The sequence below is a fragment of the Arvicola amphibius genome, chromosome 7 (assembly GCF_903992535.2).
Source record: "Arvicola amphibius chromosome 7, mArvAmp1.2, whole genome shotgun sequence".
NCBI classification, from domain to species: Eukaryota; Metazoa; Chordata; class Mammalia; order Rodentia; family Cricetidae; genus Arvicola; species Arvicola amphibius.
The window spans coordinates 127,873,500-127,897,018 of NC_052053.1; the positions used below are offsets into that span (position 1 = coordinate 127,873,500).

General features: G+C 43.5%; 1 protein-coding gene across 34 annotated transcripts in view; it reads right to left on the reverse strand.

Moving 5' to 3' along the window:
- Window positions 1-16,397: 16,397 nt before the first annotated feature.
- The window catches only part of Nrcam (neuronal cell adhesion molecule), a 70,638-nt gene continuing 63,516 nt past the window's right edge, over window positions 16,398-23,519 (reverse strand). For 30 of the 34 annotated variants that reach the window (XM_038336200.1, XM_038336198.1, XM_038336205.1 and 27 more), the window contains one exon: window positions 16,398-16,635. In XM_038336200.1, coding sequence (XP_038192128.1) covers window positions 16,398-16,635 — 238 coding nt within the window. The other 4 variants (XM_038336188.1, XM_038336204.1, XM_038336203.1 and 1 more) reach the window with 2 other exon arrangements.

Sequence of the window (23,519 nt, forward strand, 5' to 3'; positions counted from 1 at the left end):
CTCATAGGAGCTACAGTGAATTTTTAGATTCTCAGACCTTCCCATCAATGGTTTTGCAATGCTCTTATGGTAAAGAAATTCCTAATATTGACTGACAAGTTCCACCTCTGCCTCTCTCCCAGACTTCTCTCCATAATGCCCATATTCTTCACTCAGCAGTGAAACCAGAATCTTCTGGGTTCTTCAAAGAACACCTTTTTTTCTCTCTGTTCCTATTTTGACATATGTCCTTTGTCTAGCATCTTCTTTTCTCTTTCTCCCAACATCCTCTCTTGCTCCAATCCCTTCTTCAGACCCCAATTCAAGTTTTTCCCACTCCCCAGCCTCTCAGAACTCCTATTAAATGGTTTCATGGCACCTTGGACTTTAGCTTCATAGCATTTATCACATTTAACTGAGCAAGTATTCCTTTGTGTGTTTATTAGAACACCTGCCAGTGCCACAGAATACTTCAGAGTGGGGCTTCTGGATTTCCACTGTACAGACTCAGATCATGTCTCTAGCACCCACCAGTATGTGTGCTTCTGTACCTTCACATGCCAGAGCACATTAATAATAGTATCTATTTCATAGGCTATTACATTAGATAGCAGGAAGCCTGTGTATGACATAGTAAGTACTCTATTAATACAAGCATGGAAATCTTAGCAGGTACAGAGAACTTGATTGCTGACTAACTGTGTGTTTTCATATAGCATCTAACAACTGCTCAAGATGAGTTTGAGATTGAATTCACAGATACATGGGAAAAGGTAGTTCTATGGTTTTACTGAAAGGCATTTAAAGGCCATTGAACCCAAAGACCTATTCTGTGCACATCACTCCCAGCATTCCTATTGTGTGTGTGTGGGGGGGGGGTGTCTTAGCAGAATGTAGTGATGAGCTGCGGGCCATGTTCCTGCTGCCCTGCTCCCAGCCACTGGCTAGCTTATGCCCCAAAATAACAACACACAATCTGTATTCATTTAAATACTGCCTGGCCCATTATTTTCAACCTCTTACTCACCTCTTACTTTAACCCATTTCTAATAATCTGTGTAGCACCACGAAGTGGTGTCTTACTGGAAAGATTCTAGCTTACTTCCATCTTGGGCTGGAGCTTCATCGAGTCTCTCTCAGGAGAGGCATGGCAGTCTGCCTAACTTAGGAGAGGCGTGGCATCTGACTGAGCCATCTACCTCACTTCCTTCTTCCTGTTCTGTCTACTCCGCCCACCTAAGGGTTGGCCAATCAAATGGGCCAGGCAGTTTCTGTATTAGCCAATGGGAGTCCTCCATCAGCAGAAGAGACCCAGGCTGTGCCTAGTGTGGGAACTGCTCCTGTTTGTTCTACCTAATAAGACTCTGGGTCAAGGGAGTACAGCCAAAATATAAAACACAGCCAGAATTTGTTATTAGAAGTAGGAGTGATTGCTGAAAAAGAAAGGAGAGATAAGAGGATGTTAAGGAGAAAGAACAAAATAGCAAGACTGTGCATGGTCCAGTCCTCTTGGGTGCCCAGAAGTCCCAGGTGAAATCACAAATCAAATTCTTAAAGAGAGCAACCAAGCTCAATGAAAACAACCAGAATAAGAACCTAAAGGAGAAATGAGCTATCATCTAAAGATGCTGTGTAGTATGATGAATTAGGATCCAGGAACTTTGGTTGTCAGTTTTGACCTTAACAAGTGAGCAAGTTGTTAGGGGATTTCTATCAATGGAGTAATTTCATAGTTATCAGAGGATTCTCAAAGCCATAGGCATTCAGTGAGCTAAGGGGCCAGTGATGCTTTGTGTGTAACTTACTGTGTAAGTATGTGGACTTAGAACTCTCTGTCTCACAGATAGATGCCCTGTGCTTCTGCCACTTTGGAAAACCAGAAGTTACCCTGCTAGCTGGAATAGTAAACTCATCATATGTGACTTCTCTAGAGGACTGTCAAGAGTCATAGCCTCTAAACTGAAATGCCAGAGACATTCGAGTAGATTATCTTTTGTTTTCACAAATCCCCTGGATCATCCTGGTGTCTCCACACAAAATTTTCTTTATTTTAATGGAATTACACTTTCCAGAAGTCCAAATAAGACTCCCGATGTTCCTCTTAATGCCAGTGTGCTTGTACTATAAAGCCAGACCTCTCAGCTGCTTCCAGCATAAGACCAAGCAATACCAGGACACTGAAGCCTGCTGGTTCCTGGGAGACAATGGTCTCCTTAGATGATAACCTATAGTTTGAGGAGTCCCAGCAACTGTGTTAATCTGCCTTGGATTGCATAGCCACCTACCTAACTCTACTTTGCTTTCTTCTTTTACAGTGGCTAGATCTGCACCTTAACCTGAAGGCTCCCTCACAGGCAAATCCTGAACAAAGTTCCTGAACTACTCAACCCACCTCAGTGCCTGCTCTGGGAAGAACTAGGCTTGAACAGATTATCAACCCTCTCACAACTAGCTGAATGAACAATTTCACTCATCCCTATTCAGTTAGAGCCATCAGTCTTTGTACAATCTTATTAAATAACCCATGTGCATGTTTATATCAAGAGGTGGTTGGCAATTGGCTTTCATTTCTCTCTGTTTATTGTCTAATTTCCATTAATGCTTTAGAGATTCTTACGACTAGAATTCAAACAGAATCTGTGACTAGAGGGGAGGCATCGGTCGGGAAGGAGTGAAATCAGCAAAGTGGACTAGAGCAACAAATAGACGTGAGGTGGTGTTTTTCTTTGCAAATACAATATTGTACTGTGTTGCTATAGTGTGGTACTAACTTGTATGTGTGCTTTCCAAAGATGACACTGGGTATTGCTTCAATATCCTAGGGCAGTGATACAATAATCTCATGTGCCTTGCTTTTTCATCAATCATTCATCTGTTTGAGTGCACCTCTAGATGTGTTGATGTAACAAAGCTTTTGCTGTGGAAAAACTCTATTTTTGTGGTATTCTTAACATGTGAGCTTTATGTAGGAACATATAGATGATATTCTGATGCAAGTGACCTCAGTATGGTCGGAGAAAACCCATATGCCTCATTGGAAACTGGATTCTGATTCCACTGCAGTAGAACAAGGGATTTTCCAAATCTACCATCTTGAGGCATTTTATTCATGTGTGAGTTTGTTTTCTAAAGATGCCTCTGTATACCTCTTCAGGAATAGATGATTACACTGAGAAAATCAATTCCATTCTTGTTCAATCAATGCCCTGGTGCAGTGCTACAATGATAATCCCATGTACTCTCTGCTTTCTTGTACCCCTTCTGTAACTATAGTTTTCAGTATTCTTAACAGTCCTTCTTCAACTTTTATTAAATATGGATTTTTCTCATACAATATAATCTGAATGCAGTTTCCACGCTTCTTCTCCTCCTAGTTCCTTTCTCCCTCTTCTCCCACTGAGATCCACTCCTTTTCCATCTTTCATAAGAAAAGAACAGGCTTCAGAGATAACAATGCCATGTAACAAAATAAAATATAACAAGATAAAATAAAAATTATCATATCAAAGCTAGACAAGACGAGTCATTACCAGCATTCAAGGAGGAAAGAGACCTGCCTCCAGGCTGTGCCCCCATTCCCACCACCCACTGGACTCTGTTCCTCCAAGATCCACTCCTCCTCTCAACCCCACACCTGAGCATTCTCCCCCGGCCAATGATCTCCTGAAATCCCAGAAGACAACATATACACAGGTGCAAACCATACCAGGTGGAAAAACAGGTGTGTGAGTGGCCTCTCAGCTGAACTGCCCAAAAGTCCAGACCCTAACTAAATGCTAGGACACATCCTATGCCCCTCCCACTCCCATGCCAGTACCAGCAAGGCAGCTGGACCCTATTCCAACTTCTGGTGAAAATCCAGTGCTCTGGTGTAGTCTCCACCAGTCTGCAAACAGCTGAGAGACCTGCCTCCAGGCTGAGCCCCCACCCTCACCATCCACTATACTTTGTCCCTCCAAGACCCACTCTGTCACCCTGACTCAAGGAAGTGAGGCAGAGAGTGCTGGAGAGAGACACCTGACATCTTCCTCTGGCCTCCACCTGCCTGTTAACAGATGAGCACACAAGTGTAATGCACACACACATACTCACATGCACAAACACACACACACAGAGAGAGAGAGAGAAACAGAGAGAGAGAGAGAGAGGGAGGGAGAGAGAGAGAGAGGGAGGGAGAGAGAGAGAGAGTTTCCTTTGCAGCTGGGGCTGTAGCTCAGTGATAGTGTGATTGTCTTAGGGTCAACCCTCAGCACTGCCCGCAAAGTCTTCCTTTGAATTGGTTATTACATTTTCCCAGTTCCTCAATTAATGAAATCAATAAAATCTTTGTTAGATGTTTTCTTTCTAGTTCTAAGGGTACTGTGATTTTTATCTCTTTAAAACACTCATTTTTCATATCTGCCCAGCACTGCACTTCAGGCTTTTCCCACTTCATGGAGGCCCCAGGCACAAATCCACAAACCACAGGTTCAGTCCGGCCCACTCTCTGAAATTTTATGGTATACATGCTAAGCAAGGTTTTTGTGTTTTCTAATGGTTTAAAAAAATAAAGAGAATAATAACATTTTTTGTAGAAAGCAAAGCAATGAAACATAAACTTTAGCATCTATAAGTTTTTAACAATGACTCTGCTTTCTGTGACTGCATTGTCTTCACTACAAGGAAGAATCAGCTAAACCTGCATTGTCTACACAAGTGGTTCTAAACCTTCCTAATGTTGCAACCCTTTCAATACAGTTCCTCATGTTGTGGTGATCCCCAACCATTAAATTATTTTTGTTGCAACTTCATAACTGTAATCTTGTTACTCTTATGAATCATAATGTAAATGTCTTTGCTTTCTGATGGTCTTAGGGGACCCCTGTGAAAGGAGTCATTGGACCCTGAGGGGTCGTGACCCACAGGTTGAGAACTGGGAAGAGGCTATCCTGTCCAGAAAACCCCAATACTTACTATGCCTTTCTGGAAGTTGGTTTGACTGTGGTTGATTTAATGCTCTAGACTCTGAGCATTACCTCCTGGCACCTCCCCTAATTGTCCAGTCTGGCCTGGACAATTAAGGAAACTGTCTTCTGGGTGCACACAGTGCATGTATTTGCAAAGACATCACCAACTGAATTCTGCTCTCCTTATTCCTCCATACCTGGCTGCAAACCCTCTAACTGGGCTGTGCCTTGGCCTCCCAGCATCCCCAGACCTCTCTCCTGCTGGGTAACAGGAGCATCCGCATGTAACAGTGTTCCGCACCAGTTAATAATGAACTACCAACTGGCTTGTATGATAACGTGATGAAAAGCAGTATTTCTTTTAATTTCCCAGCAATGAAACAGCACAGCGAAGAGTCAGTGGGGTAGAAGCAATGATCAGCCCTTCGGGATTGACAAGAGGGACCGCTTGGAGGAGCTGGCATGTGAGTACATCCCTGACACCCAGGTGTAAAGGCTTAGGAAGCCTGGCCCGTTGTCACTGATATCTTGAACAGGGATGGGCAGGTCACACAGCTTCCAGAAGTGCCCCTCACATTGCTTTCCATGGACCCATCTCTCTGAGGGCTCCAGGTCTGTCCAGCCTGTCTTTCCATCTTCACTAATTCCCAGGTTTTCCTGTTTTGTCCTTCTGGTGAGGAACCTTCACCTCTCTTCCACGGTATCCTTTGTCGACGGCTGTTGGAACTACAGTCTCCTCAGAGCACAGTTCTGTTGTTTCTGCTGACTCTGAATGTTCACTCCCAGAAGGCACTGTCAGAAAAGCCAACGAGTCATGTTCAGTAAGCAGTAGATAGAAAGGTGATGAAACAGCTGAGAGAAAGGAATAGGGTAAGGAACAAGAGTTTCAGATCTCTATGTGCGTGCGTACATGCGTGCGTGCATATGTGTGTGTATTGCAGCGTGTGGAGGCCACAGGACACTTTGGGTGTCATTTTTCTTCAGTCACTATTAACTTCTTTTTCGAGACAAGGTCTTCCTCTGGCTTGGGGCTTGCTGATTAGGCAAACTGGCTAGACAGCAGTCCCTTGAGACCCACCAGTATTCACCACTCCAGCACTGGGTTACAGTGTGTGCCACCATGCCCAGCCTTTGTATGTGGGCTATGGAGGCCAACCCCAGGTACTCAAGCTTGTGCTGCAAACACTTTGGTGACCGATAGACTCCCAGGACAATTTTAAGTACTCCTGCATGGTTCAAGTGTCTCATTAGTGCAGGACCTCCTTTCTGTATCCGTGTGATGTGGGATTCCCCTCTGTATGCTGTGAATACCATTGGTTAATAAGGAAACTGGCTTGACCTGATAGGATAGAACAGAGCTAGGTGGGGGAAACTAAACTGAATGCTGGGAGAAAGAAGGGCGGAGTCAGAGAGAAACCACGGAGCCGCTGCTGAAGTCAGACACGCTGGAACCTTGTCTGTAGACCACGAACCTCGTGATAAAATATAAAATAATGGAAATGGGTTAAATTAAGATGTAAAAGTTAGCCAATAAGGAGTTAGAGGTAATAGGCCAAGCAGTAATTTAATTAATATAGTCTCTGTGTGGTTATTTCAGTAGTCTGGGTGGCTAGGAAATGAACAAGTGACCTCCTACTACACCTATGGGCCCCCTTCCTTGGTCCCCAGGTGTGACTCTCTAGCCTCTTCCTGCTGTATGATTTGTCCTCACTGAGACAACTCAGGAATTTTGTTTTCAAACCCAAGGCCACAAGCAACTTGGCACAGTCTCTACCTAACATAGTCCTGGGCACCAATTCCAGTCCCTCAAAAGCAGTCACCTTCTCTTTGTGGCCTATCTAGTGACTTGTGGACATCATGGGAGGAGTGAGTGTAACCAAGTTGAAACTCTCACTTACCCACGTGGAATGTGTTGAGTTGGGTCCTTGGCCTCTCATCCTAAGTTGAGACACTGAAGTCCTAGACCTTTAGCACCTCACAAGGTGACCATCTTTGGGGTGGGAGCAGCATTCTGCATATCATTGCTTCCTACTGTCCCCTTCCTTTGCAAGCTCTACCCATTCCAGTTACCACCTCTCCCGGGGCTCCTCTACTTAAGTCCGTAGTATAACCTGTCTTTGAAACCATAGTCTACATACGCCCACAGCCTTTGGCCCTAGACTCCTAATTGTGAGCATGAAGCCCCCTAGTTCTCTAATTCTGCCAGAGTGAAGGTTCAGTAGGCTCAGAGACAGTGCCTTCAGCTCTGTATGGGCCCAGAGGTGTAGAATTTGCTCCACGGAAGTACCAGTTCTCTCATGGAGTAGTCAGAGGTGGAGCAGCAAAGTGCACACTCACTCTCCCTTTATTGCCCCTGTAGAGCAGAGGCAAGGCTGTGCTTAGCTGAATGAGAAGACGCTGAGTTCTCAAGTCCCTGTCTGCCAATGAGCATACTCCCCAAGCACAGCTGGTGAGGCATGACATCACATTCTTATGTGTCCTTCCATCAAGATGGAAAGCAAAAATCCAGACACACCCCTGGCAACCTCTAGCAACTCCAAGGGAGGGTGAGGATGCATTAGCTCTGCTTCTGTAACATCTGCTAGCCTCATGGCCTTCAGGACTGGAAGGACCTTAAAAGCTGATGTTGTTTGCTACACATTGTAATCTAAAGAGGGAGATGAGAGGCTCTGCTCTTACATCAGCCTGGGTCTTGGCACAGGTTGCTCCAAAACAGGGCTCCTCCAAACCCACTTATGCAGAAATGTTCCTGTCTTGTTATAGATGTCAAGTCCCTTTCGGACTGGGTGGGGGAGCATGGGGGCATTGGCCTTCAGAAACGGCAGACTTTCATTCTGAAAAAAAAATATTCTTTCACAACTAGACAAACACGTCAGCCTACTCTCTTTTGATTTTGAACATCATGCTTCTACTTAGACTTCATGATGAACCGTTTAAAGCGGGGAAGAGCTTGCACCATGAAGTCAGACATCGCTGAGTTCGTGAGATAGATCTCTTCTGCAGCCGTGTGACCTTTGGGAAGAAAAGGAATGCTGTTTCACAGGCTGGAAAGAACACGAAATGGGTATGGTGTGCATGTTGCCTAGCATGGGGCTTGGCATTTAACAGGCGCTGAAGGTGAGATTTTTATTTCCTCCCTCCTTTCCATTCTACCACAGCAATTTCATGCCAAATAAAAAGGAACGGATTCTGAAAATATAAACCAGGAAAACACTGCAAGGCTGTTTGCATTTGGAAACAAAATGTGAAAGATTGTAATTTGCTAAAGATTGTTTCTTAGTGTTCTTGGGCTGCCAGAATAAAGCACTAGTTACCAGTCTGGATAGTTTAAACCACAAACATCTATTATCTCAGGATGCGATTTATTTTGTGAAGGCTGGAAGTGAAAGATAAAGGGGCTGGCTGCTTGTTCCTAGTGAGCGCTCTTTTCTTAGTTTGCAGATTGTCTCCTTTATTCCATGCCTTCATATGGCAAAGGGAGAGGGATGGATAGAGAGAGGGAGAAGTAGAGGGAAGAGGGGGTGAGGAGGAGAGACAGAGGAGAAGGGAGAAGGAGGAGGAGAGGGAGGGAGGAGAGAGAAGGGTATGTAGGGAGAGACAAGTGTAGGGAGAGGGAGGAGAAGAGAAGAGGATAGAGGGAGAGAGGAAGGGAAGGAAGGAGGAAGGAAAGTGGAGAGGAGAGAAGGTGAGGAGAGAGGAAGAAGAGAGGAGAGGTGCTATTTGTAGACATGACAGTGTGGGATACACAATCCTTGTGCAGCCTGGAGAACGAGGAGTGCCCTTATTCTCATGAAGGGACCTAAAAGAGAACCCCGGTAAGGAGAAGCAAATGTAGATTACTTCCGCCATGCCAATCACATCTCCTTTAGACGGGAGATGGAAAGCCAAGAGACAGGATTTTGCTTAAAAGAGGCCCCGAATAATTTCTGGAAGGAGTAAGGTTGATTGTAGTGGCATTTCAATTGCATTTTAATAAATAAAGACTGCATGAAGATCTGAGCGCCAAACAGTCCCACTGGTCAGCCTTACAGACCAGGTAATGGTAACACACACCTTTAATCTCAGTAGCCATAAAGACACGCACCTTTAATCCCAATAGCCACATTAGTTGCTATAGAAACTGGGCGGTGCCTGCCTTTAATGATGGTGGTGCACACCTTTAATCACGGTGGCACATGCCTTAGAGAGGATTATAAAATGAAAAAAAAAAGCCAGCTCTCAACGCACAGTCTTTTTCTGAGATTCCAGGAGGCAGGATTGCCGTTTTGGACTGAGGTTGAGGTAAGAGTCAGTGGTTGGCTGTTTTGCTTTTTGTATCTTCAGGTTGAACCCCAATTTCTCTCTCTGAGTGTTTATTAATCGTGCTTCAGATAATGGTAAAAGTCCAACCTCAGAAAGGTTCCAAAGGTGGCTTGTCACAGAGTCAGAACTGAGAAGCTGCATCAGGACCAACTGTCCATACTCCAAGTGTGACGAAAGTCCTGGCTCTTGGGGACTGAGTTGGCAGTTGACTAGAGAACACAAATGTAGCAACCGTATGAATGGAAATCAAATATTACTTTATTTCTAAGGTGAACATCAAATCTATATCTTGGATTTGTCATCCATATTAGGGTGCTCATATTCTACCTCATTAGGGTCCTTGAGGCCACCACCCAAGAAAGCCTAGGTATGCTCTGTAACCTTGGCTTGACCTACAACACCATGCACCACTGAACAGGTAGAGGAGAAGGCCACCATAGACTTCTGAAAGGACAGGGTGAGCCCTCACATGAAGACAAGGCAGAACCGGGGTCCCCTCCTTCTCTGCCCCATCCTAGGGTAAGCAGTCGAAAGAAAGAAAGAGAGAGAGCCTTAAGGGGAGGAATCACTTGTGTCCAGTTTATTTTCCTTTCAAAATCAAATCAACTTTATTGAGATACAACATATATAACAAAGCACACTTACTTTAAGCATAAAATTTTTGAGTCCTGATGAACGAATACCCCTACAACTATCCTCACCACCAAAATATGGACTACTTCCATTATCTCTAAGAGTTCTATCTGCCTCCCGGAAGTAAATCCCCCTGCAAACTCCAATCCCTAGAAGCCACAGTCTGCTTCCTGTCGTTGGAGGAAAGTTTAACCTGCTCCAATGTTCCATATGAACAAAACCTCTGTGTTTGGTTCTTTAGTGGCGTGAGATACTTGTGCTTACTGATGGCTGGTGGTCTGAACATGGTGCACAGCTCAAAAGTTTGTTTAGCCACTTACCTATCATGGGCACCTGAACGACTCTTTGAAGATGTTTTTTCTATTATGAAAACTACCTGGTCCCTTTCTTTAATCTCAAAGCTAAGTCATTCCCATTCCTCCAGATGGGATAGGAGAGAGGCTGAGGCCATGTTCCACACAAGCTAGTGTGTTTCATTATCAGAGGGATTTTTAGAATGCCAGACGCAGGTTTATGCCTGCAGAGTTCCTGAATCGATTGATGGGGGACAAACCAAGAACGTGATACTAACAACTGATGCTGCCACTCTGGGGAACAGCTGACGTTGATGGCCTTGTAGCATCCCTGAAGAACAGGAGGTTATGTGACCATGGTGTGAGACTGTACTCATCTCAGACCTCATTCATACACAAGTCTATTGACCATTCAGACAAACGTAAGCTTTAGTGAGATGTCTGTGATACCATAATTCAGTTGTTGAAGTAAATCCTTGCCTCCACCTCCCCCAGCCCCAGATAGCAATCAACCTCCTGTTTTCACACATTTGCCTTTCTGGACATTTCAAGTAAATCAGAATTAGTGAGCTTTGTGCTTGGCATTTAAAATGCGATATTCTTGGAGACCCCTCCTATTGTTGTGTTCAACAACCCTTTATAGAACATGCCGGGTAGTGTTTCATCTGACCAGGTAGCTGTACTTCTATTCATATGATATACTCATTTTGTTCAGGTGTTCATCTGCTCACAGCCACTGGGCTTGTTTTCTAGCAGTTACGATACTTACTGAGCACGAATATGCAAGCCCATGGCTAGATGTGGATGTTCATTTCTCTTGGGTCTAGATTTATGAGTTGCATTGTGCTCACATGGTAAATTTATATTCACTATTTAAAGAAACTGATAAACACTCTTCCAGAGTGGCCGCACCATTTTGTATTCCCACCACCAGTGTGTGAGCATTCTACACGGCTCTCCAGATTCATTTTACGTGGGGCATCTGAAAGAATTTGAGCTCCACCATTGCGCTGTGTTGAGGACTCTATTTGAAATACTGTTCCGTGCCTATTTATAGAGTAGCAAAGTATAAGACGGCCAACATCAGCTTCCACACTGCCTGCACATTAGAATCATCTGGGGACGCTTTCCTAGTGAGGGTGAAGGTTCAGATCAGGTACTGAAAACAGTGAACATCCACTGTGGGCCAGGGCAAACAGGCACTGGGCTTTCAAAACTGCCAGGTGATTTCAGTGAAACAGGTCATAACCGCCGGTGAAAACAATTCTCTTTCCTTGTTGGGACACTCAATGAGGCACACACATAAGAGCTGAAGAAAGACACGGTCTACAGACACACCGAGTGGGACTGGGGATAACTTACGACCATGGAAAGGACAAAAGGGATGGGCTGTCCGGTCAATAGTGGCTCCTACGATTAGTTCCCTTATACGTTTCCTGATATCAGTTCAACCATCTGGCCATGAAACGGAGGAGAACTGATAACTGAAGAGGCGTGGGATTGAGACTGCTGCAAAGCCTGTTTGTTTCTGAGACTTGAGCTGTTTAGAGTCAGTGGACAGCCAGAAAAGCAGGGGCAGGGTGACCAGTGGGTGGCATCCCTCGAGGAGGAGTTGTCCAGACCCTGGTGGAAGCATCCTTCTTTCATTCTTTTTTTTAATATAATTTATTATGATTTATTTAACTTTATTTTATGTGCATTGGTGTGAAGTCGTCAGAGCCCCTGAAACAGGAGTTACAGACAGTTGTGAGCTGCCGTGTGGGTGCTGGGAATTGAACTGGGAAGAGCAGTCAGTGCTCTTAACCGCTGAGCCATCTCTCCAACCCCCCCCCCCCCCACTTTCATTCTTGCAGTGGCCTTTCCCTCGCTTCCAACTGAACACAGCCCCCTGCTTCGCGGAGACATGCAGGTCCTGTTACAGGATTTCCAGGGAGGCCCTTTCTCCCCCTCCTGATGGCTACATTGAGAGCTTCTGGATGGTGCACCACCCTCAGCCCCTAGTTCATGTTCTTCTTCCTTAGCAGTTTGCTCTGGGTCCCATGGCTTAAGCCGCGGCCCTTAGTCTGAGGAGTTCCTTGATCCTTTCGCTTGCTCCTCACTTTCCTGTTTCTTCACTAATACTAAATAGGTTTGGCACAGGGTCCTTAGGCCCCGCTAGACTGGCCTCTGCTTCTAAGCAGGCATGCTGGCCTCGCTGTGGTCCGCTTTGTTCCCTGGCTTTTCTATGGTTCGTCCTTGCCTTTCACCTTTCAGCTCACATTTTGTTCCTCGGGGCCTCTTTCCGGACCACCGTGTTCAGACTGCTTTCCGTTCTGAGCTCTTTCCTGAGGGTGGACTTGCCCCATCCAGGAGATCATCTGATTGTCCCTGTCTGCGCACACGGCTCCAGGCCACAGCGGAGCAGGACTCACTCCCGGTTTTTCTCGTGTTTCATACCGGCTTTAGCAGGTGCTGAGATTATTCTCTTGTTCCTAGGACCCACAGGATTGAAGTGGAAAGGTGTATTAGACTAGATATCATCTACCCCAGCGTTATCTACCTGAGGAAACCATTATCTAAATGGTTAGAGGAGGGGTTGGTGCAGCAACGCTGGCAGACGGCCCGGTCGGTACAAACCCTTACTTCCCTCTGGGCCACTGATCTTTCCACCCCACCGAGCTGCTATTCCGTATGGATACTGCAGTAACATTCTCTGCTCTTCCCTCCCCTTCTCTTAAGTGAATCCTAAGAGCTGTGTGGGTGCTATTTAAACTGCTTTTGTGTGTGTTCTGTTCAATAACAAACATCAAACCATTGGTGGCCGACAAAAATAGTGTCTTTGAAGAAAGGGATTAATGCCGTTTTAAGGACTCCTGTCTCTTATCGTCTCACACAGGCACCTGACAAACCTGGCCCTTGAACTCCAGAGCAACTCCTCCCCTGAACCGCCCAGGCTGAAGCCCAATCAAGAGAAAAACTATGTAAAAGGCTCACAAACCTCATGCTTCCTCTCTGGAAAGCGTGAGCTCACTAGGGAGAGCTGCAATCCCATGTCCTTCGTTGCAGCAGGCGATCATTTTCGATCATTTTCTGCTCCGTCAGGTCAGCCTTTGATTATCCAAACTGATCGGGACAATATCCCTAGGCGGCTTTCTCTAGTTTTCTTTTGCGCAGAATAAAGCAAGGCGCGCCCTCTGGTGGTCAGTTGTGGAAACGTCTCGACGAACGGGAGCGATGCATTTCGTAGATAAGAATCCCTGAGTTCCTGGACTCCCCTCATCTCAAAAGTCGTTAAAACCACCCTAACAAAATGGTTTATACCTCTTTATAACAGATCTTTCTGAAGCTATGCTTATTCTTTTACAGCCCCTATTGCCACAGAGCCCTGACATGATGCAGAATGCAGGTGCGCCTTTGTTAATCTGGCGCACAGTGAAGAGGAGAAAGGAGGATCTGAAGGAGCCATGAACGTGGCTTCTGTAGGAGGAATTCCGAGCTCTATTAGATAGCTCTGTGCTATCTAAATAACCAAGAGGGCAAGGCGAGTCTCCTGAGTGCAGTGCTGGGATCAGGGGCCTGGGACTAGGGCAGGTAATAGAATGTTGGTAATTGCTAAGCTTGGGCTATTCACACACCTATACGGTTCGGAGACAGAAGAAGGAGGGTGGCAAGAAGGAAGTGGATGGCATATCTGTAATATGTATGAATGTTCAAACCCTTTCACCAAGCAACCATGTTAAGAAATACAAATTGTGCTTGAGGCGAGAGGAGGTCTGAGCTGGTGGAATGGGCTGGTCATCACTGACTGGGCACTAGCAACTGGGCATTTTAAAAAAAGAACACAATGTGGTTTCATTTCCTTTCCTCAAAAGACTGAAGCTATCTCTTTTTGCTTAGCCCCTAACCTTTCATTAAAAAGTCTGGATTATGCTGTTTTATTAATTCTTATATTTAGTTTTGTGATAATGTCCTAGGCCTTTCAAAAAATAAAGCAAAAAAGTCAAAAATTTCTTCAAAACCTTTTTGAAAATCAGGTTTGAAGAAGGTAAAACTCAATGAAAGTCACTTTCTGATGGCAATCTGGTCACATGTTCTTGCTCTGTGCACAGATGAGCACTAGTTACACCTGGTCATTCCCACTCTGCTGGGAACACGGCAGAATTCGAAAGAGTGCAGGATGCTAAAACCACATTTAATTTTGAATGCAAGTCTGTCATGATCTGCAGAAGTGACTTCTTCATGCACAGAAACATTTAGCATCTCTGGCTAGAAGAACAGAAACTACACATGTATTTATTTTTCTCTGAAAACACTGAAGTAACTTTAGTCTCTGTGCTTTCTGGTGTCCAGGCAAGACTGTTTTATTTTTTTATTTCCTATTGATAGGCTGGTTTAGGATAGTAAATGTGAAGCCACGAGAGTATTTAGGGCCACTTCATGTAGGGATCACTTTAAAACAAGTTTTACCTGTATACATCAAAGACGCCAGGTAACAAATCCTACTGTACTCCATCGGCAAAATGCTGAGGATCTCGGTCAGATGCCGCCTGACACAGGGGATAATCTAGCTCACGATTTCAGTTTCACAGCAAAAAGAAGAGGGGGAAAACCCAAAGTAGGCATTTGCTGTTTTCACACCCTTACACTGCATTAATTAATGAGCTTGCATCTCACACAGCAGAACACAAACATTGCTTGCGTGTTTATTTGCACGTAACACCTCTACGCGTATAGCATCTACACTTTCCGTATATTTACAAATTCAACAGAATATCTACATAGAAAAAGCTTTACTTAAAATTAAACTTGATGCAAGTTATGAGAAACCAATTTATTGGCAAGTGAATTTGAGCATTCCTTCAACCATTGGTTGTCATAGATTTTTATATTGGAGGTAAGTCATTTCATACACACCGTTTATGACTATGGTAGGGCATATGCATTTATTCTTTAGACTGCAGCTGTAATCCCTTTGACTGCTGGCCTAATTAAGCGCCTGCCAGATTTTACAGATTCTGGCGTGTGCCTGTTGCACTTAGCACATACACTGTTGAGTGCTGCAGTTTGGAAGCTCATATAGGTATACTGGAATCTCTGTTCGCATGCTGTTGTGTGCTTTAGTTCTAGAATCATGTGATTTTTCCATCCATTTTCAAGCTCAGCATTTTTCTTTTTCAATATAGCTTGTTTGGCTAGAAACAAAAGACCACAGGCCCATCCTGTTCTCCAGCTGATGACAAAGCTTTCTTTGCTTTTTGATATTTATAGGGGAAAGCCCCTTCAGATAAACTTGTTTTTACTTTCCCAGCTTTCCAGCATTTCGGTTCTCATTGCCAATGCCTTTTTAAAGTTCCTCCCTACCAGCAGCAGTGACACAGGATGGAGCTGCTCAGATTGGCCAATCTAGAGTGCAGGCGTCAGGGGACGCTGAGTGTCTGAAGGCACTGCACGTGGCTCGCCCTGCATTTTCTAGAATAAGATCTGAAATCTAACTTGAGAGTTTTGTCTTCAGTTCTTTCTGTATGGCACACAAGCCAGAAGGGATCACAAAATGTCATGTTTATGCCCCCAAACGACTGGACGCAGAGAGCGTAAGAAGTGGGGCGCTGCCACTGTAACCTGGAAGGTTAAGAAGCCTAGGAAGTAACAGGAGCAAAGAACAGGTGGCGGAGCCTTGGTGAGCATTAGCAGATGTGTCTGTCATAATTAATTCACACAGGAAGTAAATACTGTACACACTGTTCCTAACAGTCTCCCGAAAAGACTAACAACAGCTAGACATAGTCACGAGTTTTACAACAATGTCCACAGAGACATTGGAGCTCTAGAGAACGCTACAGGAACACTCTCCACAATAACAACGGAATTCATATGTAGGGTTCAGCTGAGGATAGTGTCACTAAGTACCTGACCATGTCGCTATCACATCCGCGGTGTGGCCTCTGCACAGCATGTTTCATGCAGCTTATTGGGCTGTATCCCGCACGGGGAATGATGTGAGCTGTGGATGATGTTGGATTGTTTTTTTAATCAGTTCCAAGGAAAACTGAGAAAACCCACTCTGAACAACAAAAAGTATGCACGTTGCACCCCAGTTCACATTAACGTAGCACGTGACTGAGTTGTGTTCTTGCTTTGCTCTCATAGTACTCACAGACAGCAGAAAACGTCCTTTTCTACCCACATGTCCATAGGCTGAGAGGGATGAGAAGAGCTCAGGAAAGACATTCCAGAGAAATGGGACATTGACGCAGAGCCTAAAGACTTAAACAAAGGAGTTCATGGCGTTGACAGGTGAAGGGGCCTCTGAGCTCTCATTGCCCTCGGCTGGTTCTTTCTCTTTCTTACCACTGTATTGCCCAATAAAGGAGCCATCCTCATTGAACTGGCCGTTCACCCCCTCGCCATAGTCAACCAGGCTATCGTCACTGTTCTCCTTTTCCACAGTCCTGTCTGAAGGTGTTCGGCTTCCTTTTTTCAAAGGCTTGTGATCTTCGGCATCACTGGAAACAAAGAAAAAGAAAACAGAAAACTTTTCGGTAAGACCGGCATTGAGGCAAGGCACCTTGCTTTTACAGATCATGCATGCGAATTATGAAAAAGCATATGGAGTCCTGAGCTGCTGCGGCCAAATCTAACTGCCAGGTGGACTCCAGAAGGCGAGGGCCCCTACTGTGATGGAGATCAGGCACAGAGATGGTTGGATCATGGTCTGCAGCGGAGCAGATGGCTTTTTCGATTGTGCGTGCTAATTTAAATGAGAGATTCCGATGCCTGATTGGAAGGCAATCCAGGAGCAATCACAAGCATTAAAAGGGGGAGGTTTAAGGATAACAGAAACCTATCACTGTTTCAGTTCAGAGGAGCAGGGTAGAGCTCAGGACAGTGGCCAGTTAGTGTGTTAAACTGTAGAACATCTCCGATTCCTTGGATGTGAATGGAGCATGATTCTGCTTACATGTGAAACAGGGATTGTTTTTCCTAAGCCAGAAGGAGAAGCAAAATCCTTCAGTTTGAATAATTTTGTTATTGAGTGCAGGCCAGGTTCGTGAACTTCCGCCTTACCTTTCAAAAGACCTAGAAATCCGTTAAAAGGAGGCAGAGGAAACAAATGAGAACAGCCTAAGAAGAAAAGCACAATCCTTATATGGATAGGTCACAATATTTTTTTTCTGAAGAATTTTTGGTCAATGGGTAAAGATTTATTAATTTGGAAAGATAACCAAGGTAATTTAAAAGCACTATATTTGAACCATAAGCAGCATGTTCCCAAACCCTAAAGGGAGTGAGTGCTTTCAAACTCACAAAAACAAATATGTCCTGTCTTCTGATTAACCAGTTTCTCACATCACCTCTGTGCTGTACTCACACTAGGGGGTCCAAGGCTTGTACTTTGGCAAAGCATTATGGGAGCCTTTTATTATTTTGCTTATTTCTTTGCTGAACCCTTAAGCACACCTTCTGAAAGCAAAGGTGTGTTTATTGTGTTTAAGATTATCCACAAACATGGCCACATATATCATTGAATTTAAGATCATCCACTAATAGGGTCATATACATAGGTACAGTGATTGACTCCTTAGCAGGTAACATTTGAGAAAAAATAGCCAAAAACTGTGTGAAATAGGCTCTTATTTGCCTAAGAGCCCTGATGTGCTTGATGTACAAAGGGGTCACTGTAACTTCAGCGTTTTAACAGAAACTGGTGCTAAGATCATTGTTGGCAAGACTGATTTTTTTTCCTAGTCAAGCTCCAAGATTTAAAGATAAATAAGTCTGTCTCCTTCAGCAATACCTTCTGCTAGCAATCTCTTACTTTTCTCTCCAAGAAAAATACGTCAAACTTTCACGTGCTATCAAAAATGACCTGTGCAGCTAATATACAAGTACACATTGCCATCTGTACAACTTGGTGACATCAGAGATCATTGAGGTGGCCTGTTGAGGGGAGCCTTTCAGAGAACATAACACCCACAAAACCCAACTTATTACAAAAGCAGCTTTCATGACATCTTTGAGATTTAGCTGTGAACTTCTGTACTTTGCTTGAATTCCTCTAATGTGTATGCCCCTAAAGAGTTCAATGATAAGCAGCATTTTGCCACCTGAGTTCCACTTATTACTCTACTTAGTGGAAATAACACCCCGGGAATATATTATAGGAAGATGCTCCTTATGCCATTTTTTTTCATCCAGTCTTCCCTTCATCTAACATTCACTAAGTATCTACTCTAAGGCAGACATCATTCTGGCTCTGGAGATATAGAGACAAGCAACCAAGACTAACATGCTGACCTTATAACCAATGGGGGTAAAGTGCAGTTAATAACCAACATGGTAAGGAGAATTCATTATGCCAAATGATCAGTACTGCAGAGAATCTAGAGTTGAGTAAAGAGACAGAAGGGAAGAGGAGGCAGGGTTGACAGAAGCTATCCAGGGAAGGTCTTGTTCAAAAGGTCTAAGAGCTAAGTTGGCCATGTGGATGACTAGAGCAAGATCAGTTATGGCAAAAGCATCAAGCAGTACAGATGATCTGCGGCAGGGCAGGCCTGGTGTGTTCTATGAGTGAGGGAGAAAGAGAGGAGTTGGAGGTGGGAGGTGTAGGCCAGGGTTCCATGGACACTGACAAGCCTCTGTTTAAGAGATGGAGGCTCTGGGGGTGTTTCCATGGGTGAGAACTGCAGTCTGACCCATATTACTCCAAAAGCGTGAACTCTGTCATCCAGTGTTGACAGTAGTCTGCCTTGAGAGGAGGGATTGACAAACTCCTGCAAACTGGAGCCACACCCACGTGTGACTTCTTTACTGCTGATGCTCATGGCTCTCTTTCTGCTATATCAGTAGAATTGCAGAGTTCCACCTAAAACTATGTGGGCTACAAAATCTAGAGCATTGGCCAGGGGCTCTTTAAAAGGGTGAGTCTGCAAAGCTCTGCAGTAGAGTCATGAGATAATTTCCATCATCCAGAAGGGAGATGGCTCTAGTTTGGACCGGGGTGGAAGGTTGAAGAAGTTTATACAAAGTGCTCAGATTGTGATCATACTTTGGAAATAAGAGAAAGGAGGACTTTCTGATGGATTGGTTAAGGAGCAACAGGGAAGATGATGGCACGAGGATGTCTGGAAGAAACGAGAAGCTTGGCATTACTCCCGTTCACTGTGCCGCAGAGCAAGCTCAGAAGAACATCCAAAGTTTGACTTGCACTTGCTGTTCATGTCAGAAGCACGACTCTGTACTAATGTTGTGAGACTTTTTTATGACAATGATATGTAAAACCAACAAAAATGCCATAAAAACATCAAGCTATTGGCGGATGCAACTCAAGAACTTCGACAAGGAGACCTGAACTTATAACAAGTCAAAATAGCATATCCAATTTGGATCAAGTTTAGGAATGCAAGTTTGACTTAGAATGAAAATATAATTTATGAAATTTAACATTTTTACTTTTGAAAGTAAAACCATTATCATCACAGTAGATTTAGGCAAAAGAATATGACAGAGTTCAACACTCATTCATGAAGAAACTTTTAATACCCTAGAAAGGGGGAAATGTTTCTATTAATCTGGTTAAGGATGCCTTCATGAAAACTATAGTGAACAGAATCCTTGATGGTCATTGCTGAACTGTTCTGCTTGGAATCACAAATAACGGTAAGGATAGTCTTGTCTCCTCTTCCTTCTCTCTCTTCCTTTTACTCATCCTCTCCCTCCTTTATATTGTTGGAGACAGGGTCCTATGTAGCCCACACTGGCCTAACACTCTCAACTTTGCTATGTAGCTGAAGATGACCTTGAACTTCTCACATTCCTGGCTTTGCTGCCCAAGTGCTAGTAATACAGACACGGGCTACCACATTTGGCTGTTTTCAGCACAACTAATGAAAATTACCCAGGAGTATCAAGCAATACAATGAGAAAAAGCAATGACACTTTTCACACACCCATCAAGTTGTTGGTAGTTCTCTATATCCATCGCTAGATTATAAACTCCCAAAGAGGGACCAAATTCTACTGTGTTCAATTTTTCTAAGGTCTATAGTATGCACTTTAGAAACATCCATTGGGTAAAGTTATGTTAAAAATCACAATAGAAGAGACCAAGAATATTTCAGATATGCTTTAGAATTCTAACATTAAATTTTCTCATTCCTTTTTAATGTTATAGTAGCAGACAAAGCATTGGCTTGTGTTTTTTATTCTCTCATACTGAGAATACATTTTAGGTAGTTCATTCATTTCTTCCCCCGTGGTGCTTGGTTCACATCCATGAAATGTTTACCAAAATAAAAACCAGCAACCATAAATAAGTCTAAAAATTCCATATGATTTTCTTGCAGCAACCATCCTATTATGACCAAATTACACAACAGTGTTATTGACATCCATGCATTCACACCTGTGCTGGCACACTTCCAAAGTGCATCATTATTTTCTTACATCCAGTGCATATTTGTGAGCACGATGAGCTTGAAGTGTGTAACAAGTAAAACAGCGCGGTCTGGATCAGCCAGGCTTGGAGAAAGAGTTAGCGAGCTGGCCACAGGGCTGTGGTCACACGAATGACAAGATTCCCATAGCGAGATCCTCCGCTTTGGCAGTAAATCACACAGCACAGGCACATACAGTTTACAGCCTAGGCTCGCTCTTGTTTTTAAAGAGAATGCATCTAAAGAATAAGGAAATACTTACATAGTTGGCTGCACTGTTTCTTTGATTTTTCTATATGCTAGTAAGGATGCAGATCCTACCGTCTGTATAATTAAAGAGACAAACAAAGAAAGCTGCAGACTTCTGAGAGAGGGTAGCTGCTTAGGGATGGGTGTTGGAGTGAGGGTATGGGAATACAGTATATGGGAAAAAAATCAGATTTGGCCATTTTGGGAGTTCCATCCCTCTTTGCACTACATTTTCTCTGGTTTGGAGCCAACCAGGTAGAATTGTTCCATGCTCAGGCTAGAGAATGTGTGAAATACAAATGGAATCAATTTACATTTTGACAATAGTACTAATTGTGTGTCAGCACGAGACTAGCATTAGAGAGTTCTTTTTCAGAATACTGGAGACTAAGATTCAATAAGAAATACAGAGCTCAAAACTTCTAGCAGGTGCAAAGTAGAGAAAGGATCCCGGTGATTTAGGGAAAAGAATAACACTCAAATGTACCATTACAACAAATAATTCTCCATAAATAGTTGGAACCATTTTCATTAATTATGACTCTCAGATTGAAAGGGCCTAAATGGGAAGAACCAAAGGGAATAAACCTGAGGGATTATCTGAGTGCCTAAGGCCAAGGTCGCACCGACAACAATGGTCTGGAGTCTGGGAGGTGCAATTTCACATGAATGATTCACAAACTTGAAAATTCATTCAAAGTCACACCTCCGAGTTGTGCTTTGAGTTGAAGACATCCATCAGAACTTTATTTCCTTTGGCTTCTCCAGGATTAATGTCATTACACGAGTGACAAGGGTTTTTGTCTTCGTGTCTATGGACTTCTATTCAAAAGGCCCAAATGGAAAGTCTCTATATCCTGAGAAACTTTGGCAGAAGCCAAAGACAGCCATCTGAAAACGTTTCACAGACACAGCACACATATGAATTGATGCTGAGACAAAGAAATGAGAGCCAGTAGATGTAAACCAAGTCATGACTATGAAGATGTGAGCCATACACTTGCTATGTACTGCTCCGAAAACAGAACCATGCTGGAAGCTGTCGGATCATTCATAGAGAGCACAGCACCAGAAAAGAAACCTCTGGGGATGTGCAGATGCTAGAAATTTTGTCTACATGATGAAAATTGAGAAGGATATAAATTAGGTATCATAAAGAAATCAGAGGCAATGGCTAAGTTGAAAGAAAAATTAATAGCTTCTTGATTCCAAGCTAGTTCATAAGCCACAACCCTTACTAAAATGAAGGTTTAGTGGTGTTAGCCTAGTCACCCAAAGTCACATTGTCCCGGATCTTGGCGTCACATCAATATAATATCAAACTGATATTTTGAGGGCTTTGAAATGAGCAGTACATTGCCACATTTGCTTACGCATGAATCCACCAGAATGTGAAAAATGTATGAAGTACAATGGCTTATTTCTAATTCATGCAAATGTCTTCTTTATATTGAAGATGTAGCTTCATATCAATAAACAAGGGAATGGTGTGCATAGCCTGTATGAGGTCATAGTCACATAAACTTTACAAGGATGTCCTTTAATTAGTGTCAGCTCACCTGTGCGTGGGAGAAACAGGTAGAAAAGTGAGTTACACCGGCGAAGATTTTACTCTTAGAGTGAGACGCAGCTGCCGAGGGCTATGCACACTGGGGGCTGCTCTCGTGCACTACGGAAAACCTGGTCATAGTGGGTGGGTACCGTCTTAGGTTTGCAAACCCTTTCGGTTCCAGACCCAATGCCTGGCATCACCATAACCCTTGCACGACACTGTTAGGGTATTTTGAACTACAGAAATTTTGAGAGCTTTTAGAAACCATCGGCTTTTCTGTTTTGGAGGGGAGCAGCGTAGGTGCTGAGACACTGGAGGCCCAACAAGCTCACACCTGCATGGACACTATGATGAAAACTCATACTGAAATACATGGATTTTCTGAATCCACTTTACATTTCCTGTGTTGGCATTGGCTGTTGTCCCCTTATGAATAATACTGGCAAGGGAATATCAAAAAATGAGATACAGAGACAGTTAGTACCCGATGCAAATATCTATCTACAAAGGTGCCTTGGAATTCACAATATTGAGTTTTTATTTCACCCAAAAGTATTTTCTTCTATCAAAATAGCCACAATATTAGCTTCATGTATATTTAGAAGATTACATTTTATGTCATCAAAAAAACTAAGTTATAAAAAGTATTCCATAAATGGAGTTATTTCAGGGCACTAAATACATGATAAACTTACTCTGTTTTTAATGATGTCTAAAGTAATCATTCCTCTCTGTGAAAGACATGAAGTATCAAGGCAAGAATAGTTTCATGTAAAGAGAATTAAAAGAAGATAGACAGATTTGATAGATGTTTTTCTTAATATGGAGTTAAATTAAGATTGCAGAATTGGCACTCATTGAGTTAATGTTCTCCATGAATGGCTGTGACAGTTCTTAATAATTAACAGCTTCTAAAATAGCCTATTTTTATGGACAAAAAGTGAGGGGGATGGGTCTTATTTAAGAAAATACTTTTATAAATCTGAGATTAAAAAGTCTTGGGGCTGGGAATGTAGTTAAGAAATAGAGCACTCGCCTGGTCTGTGCAAAGCTCTGGATTTGGTCCCCAGCACACACATTTACATCCACTTTCTCTCTCCCCTGAAGCACCTACAAGACTGATGTATGAGTTATGACTGGGTTATGAGTCTGG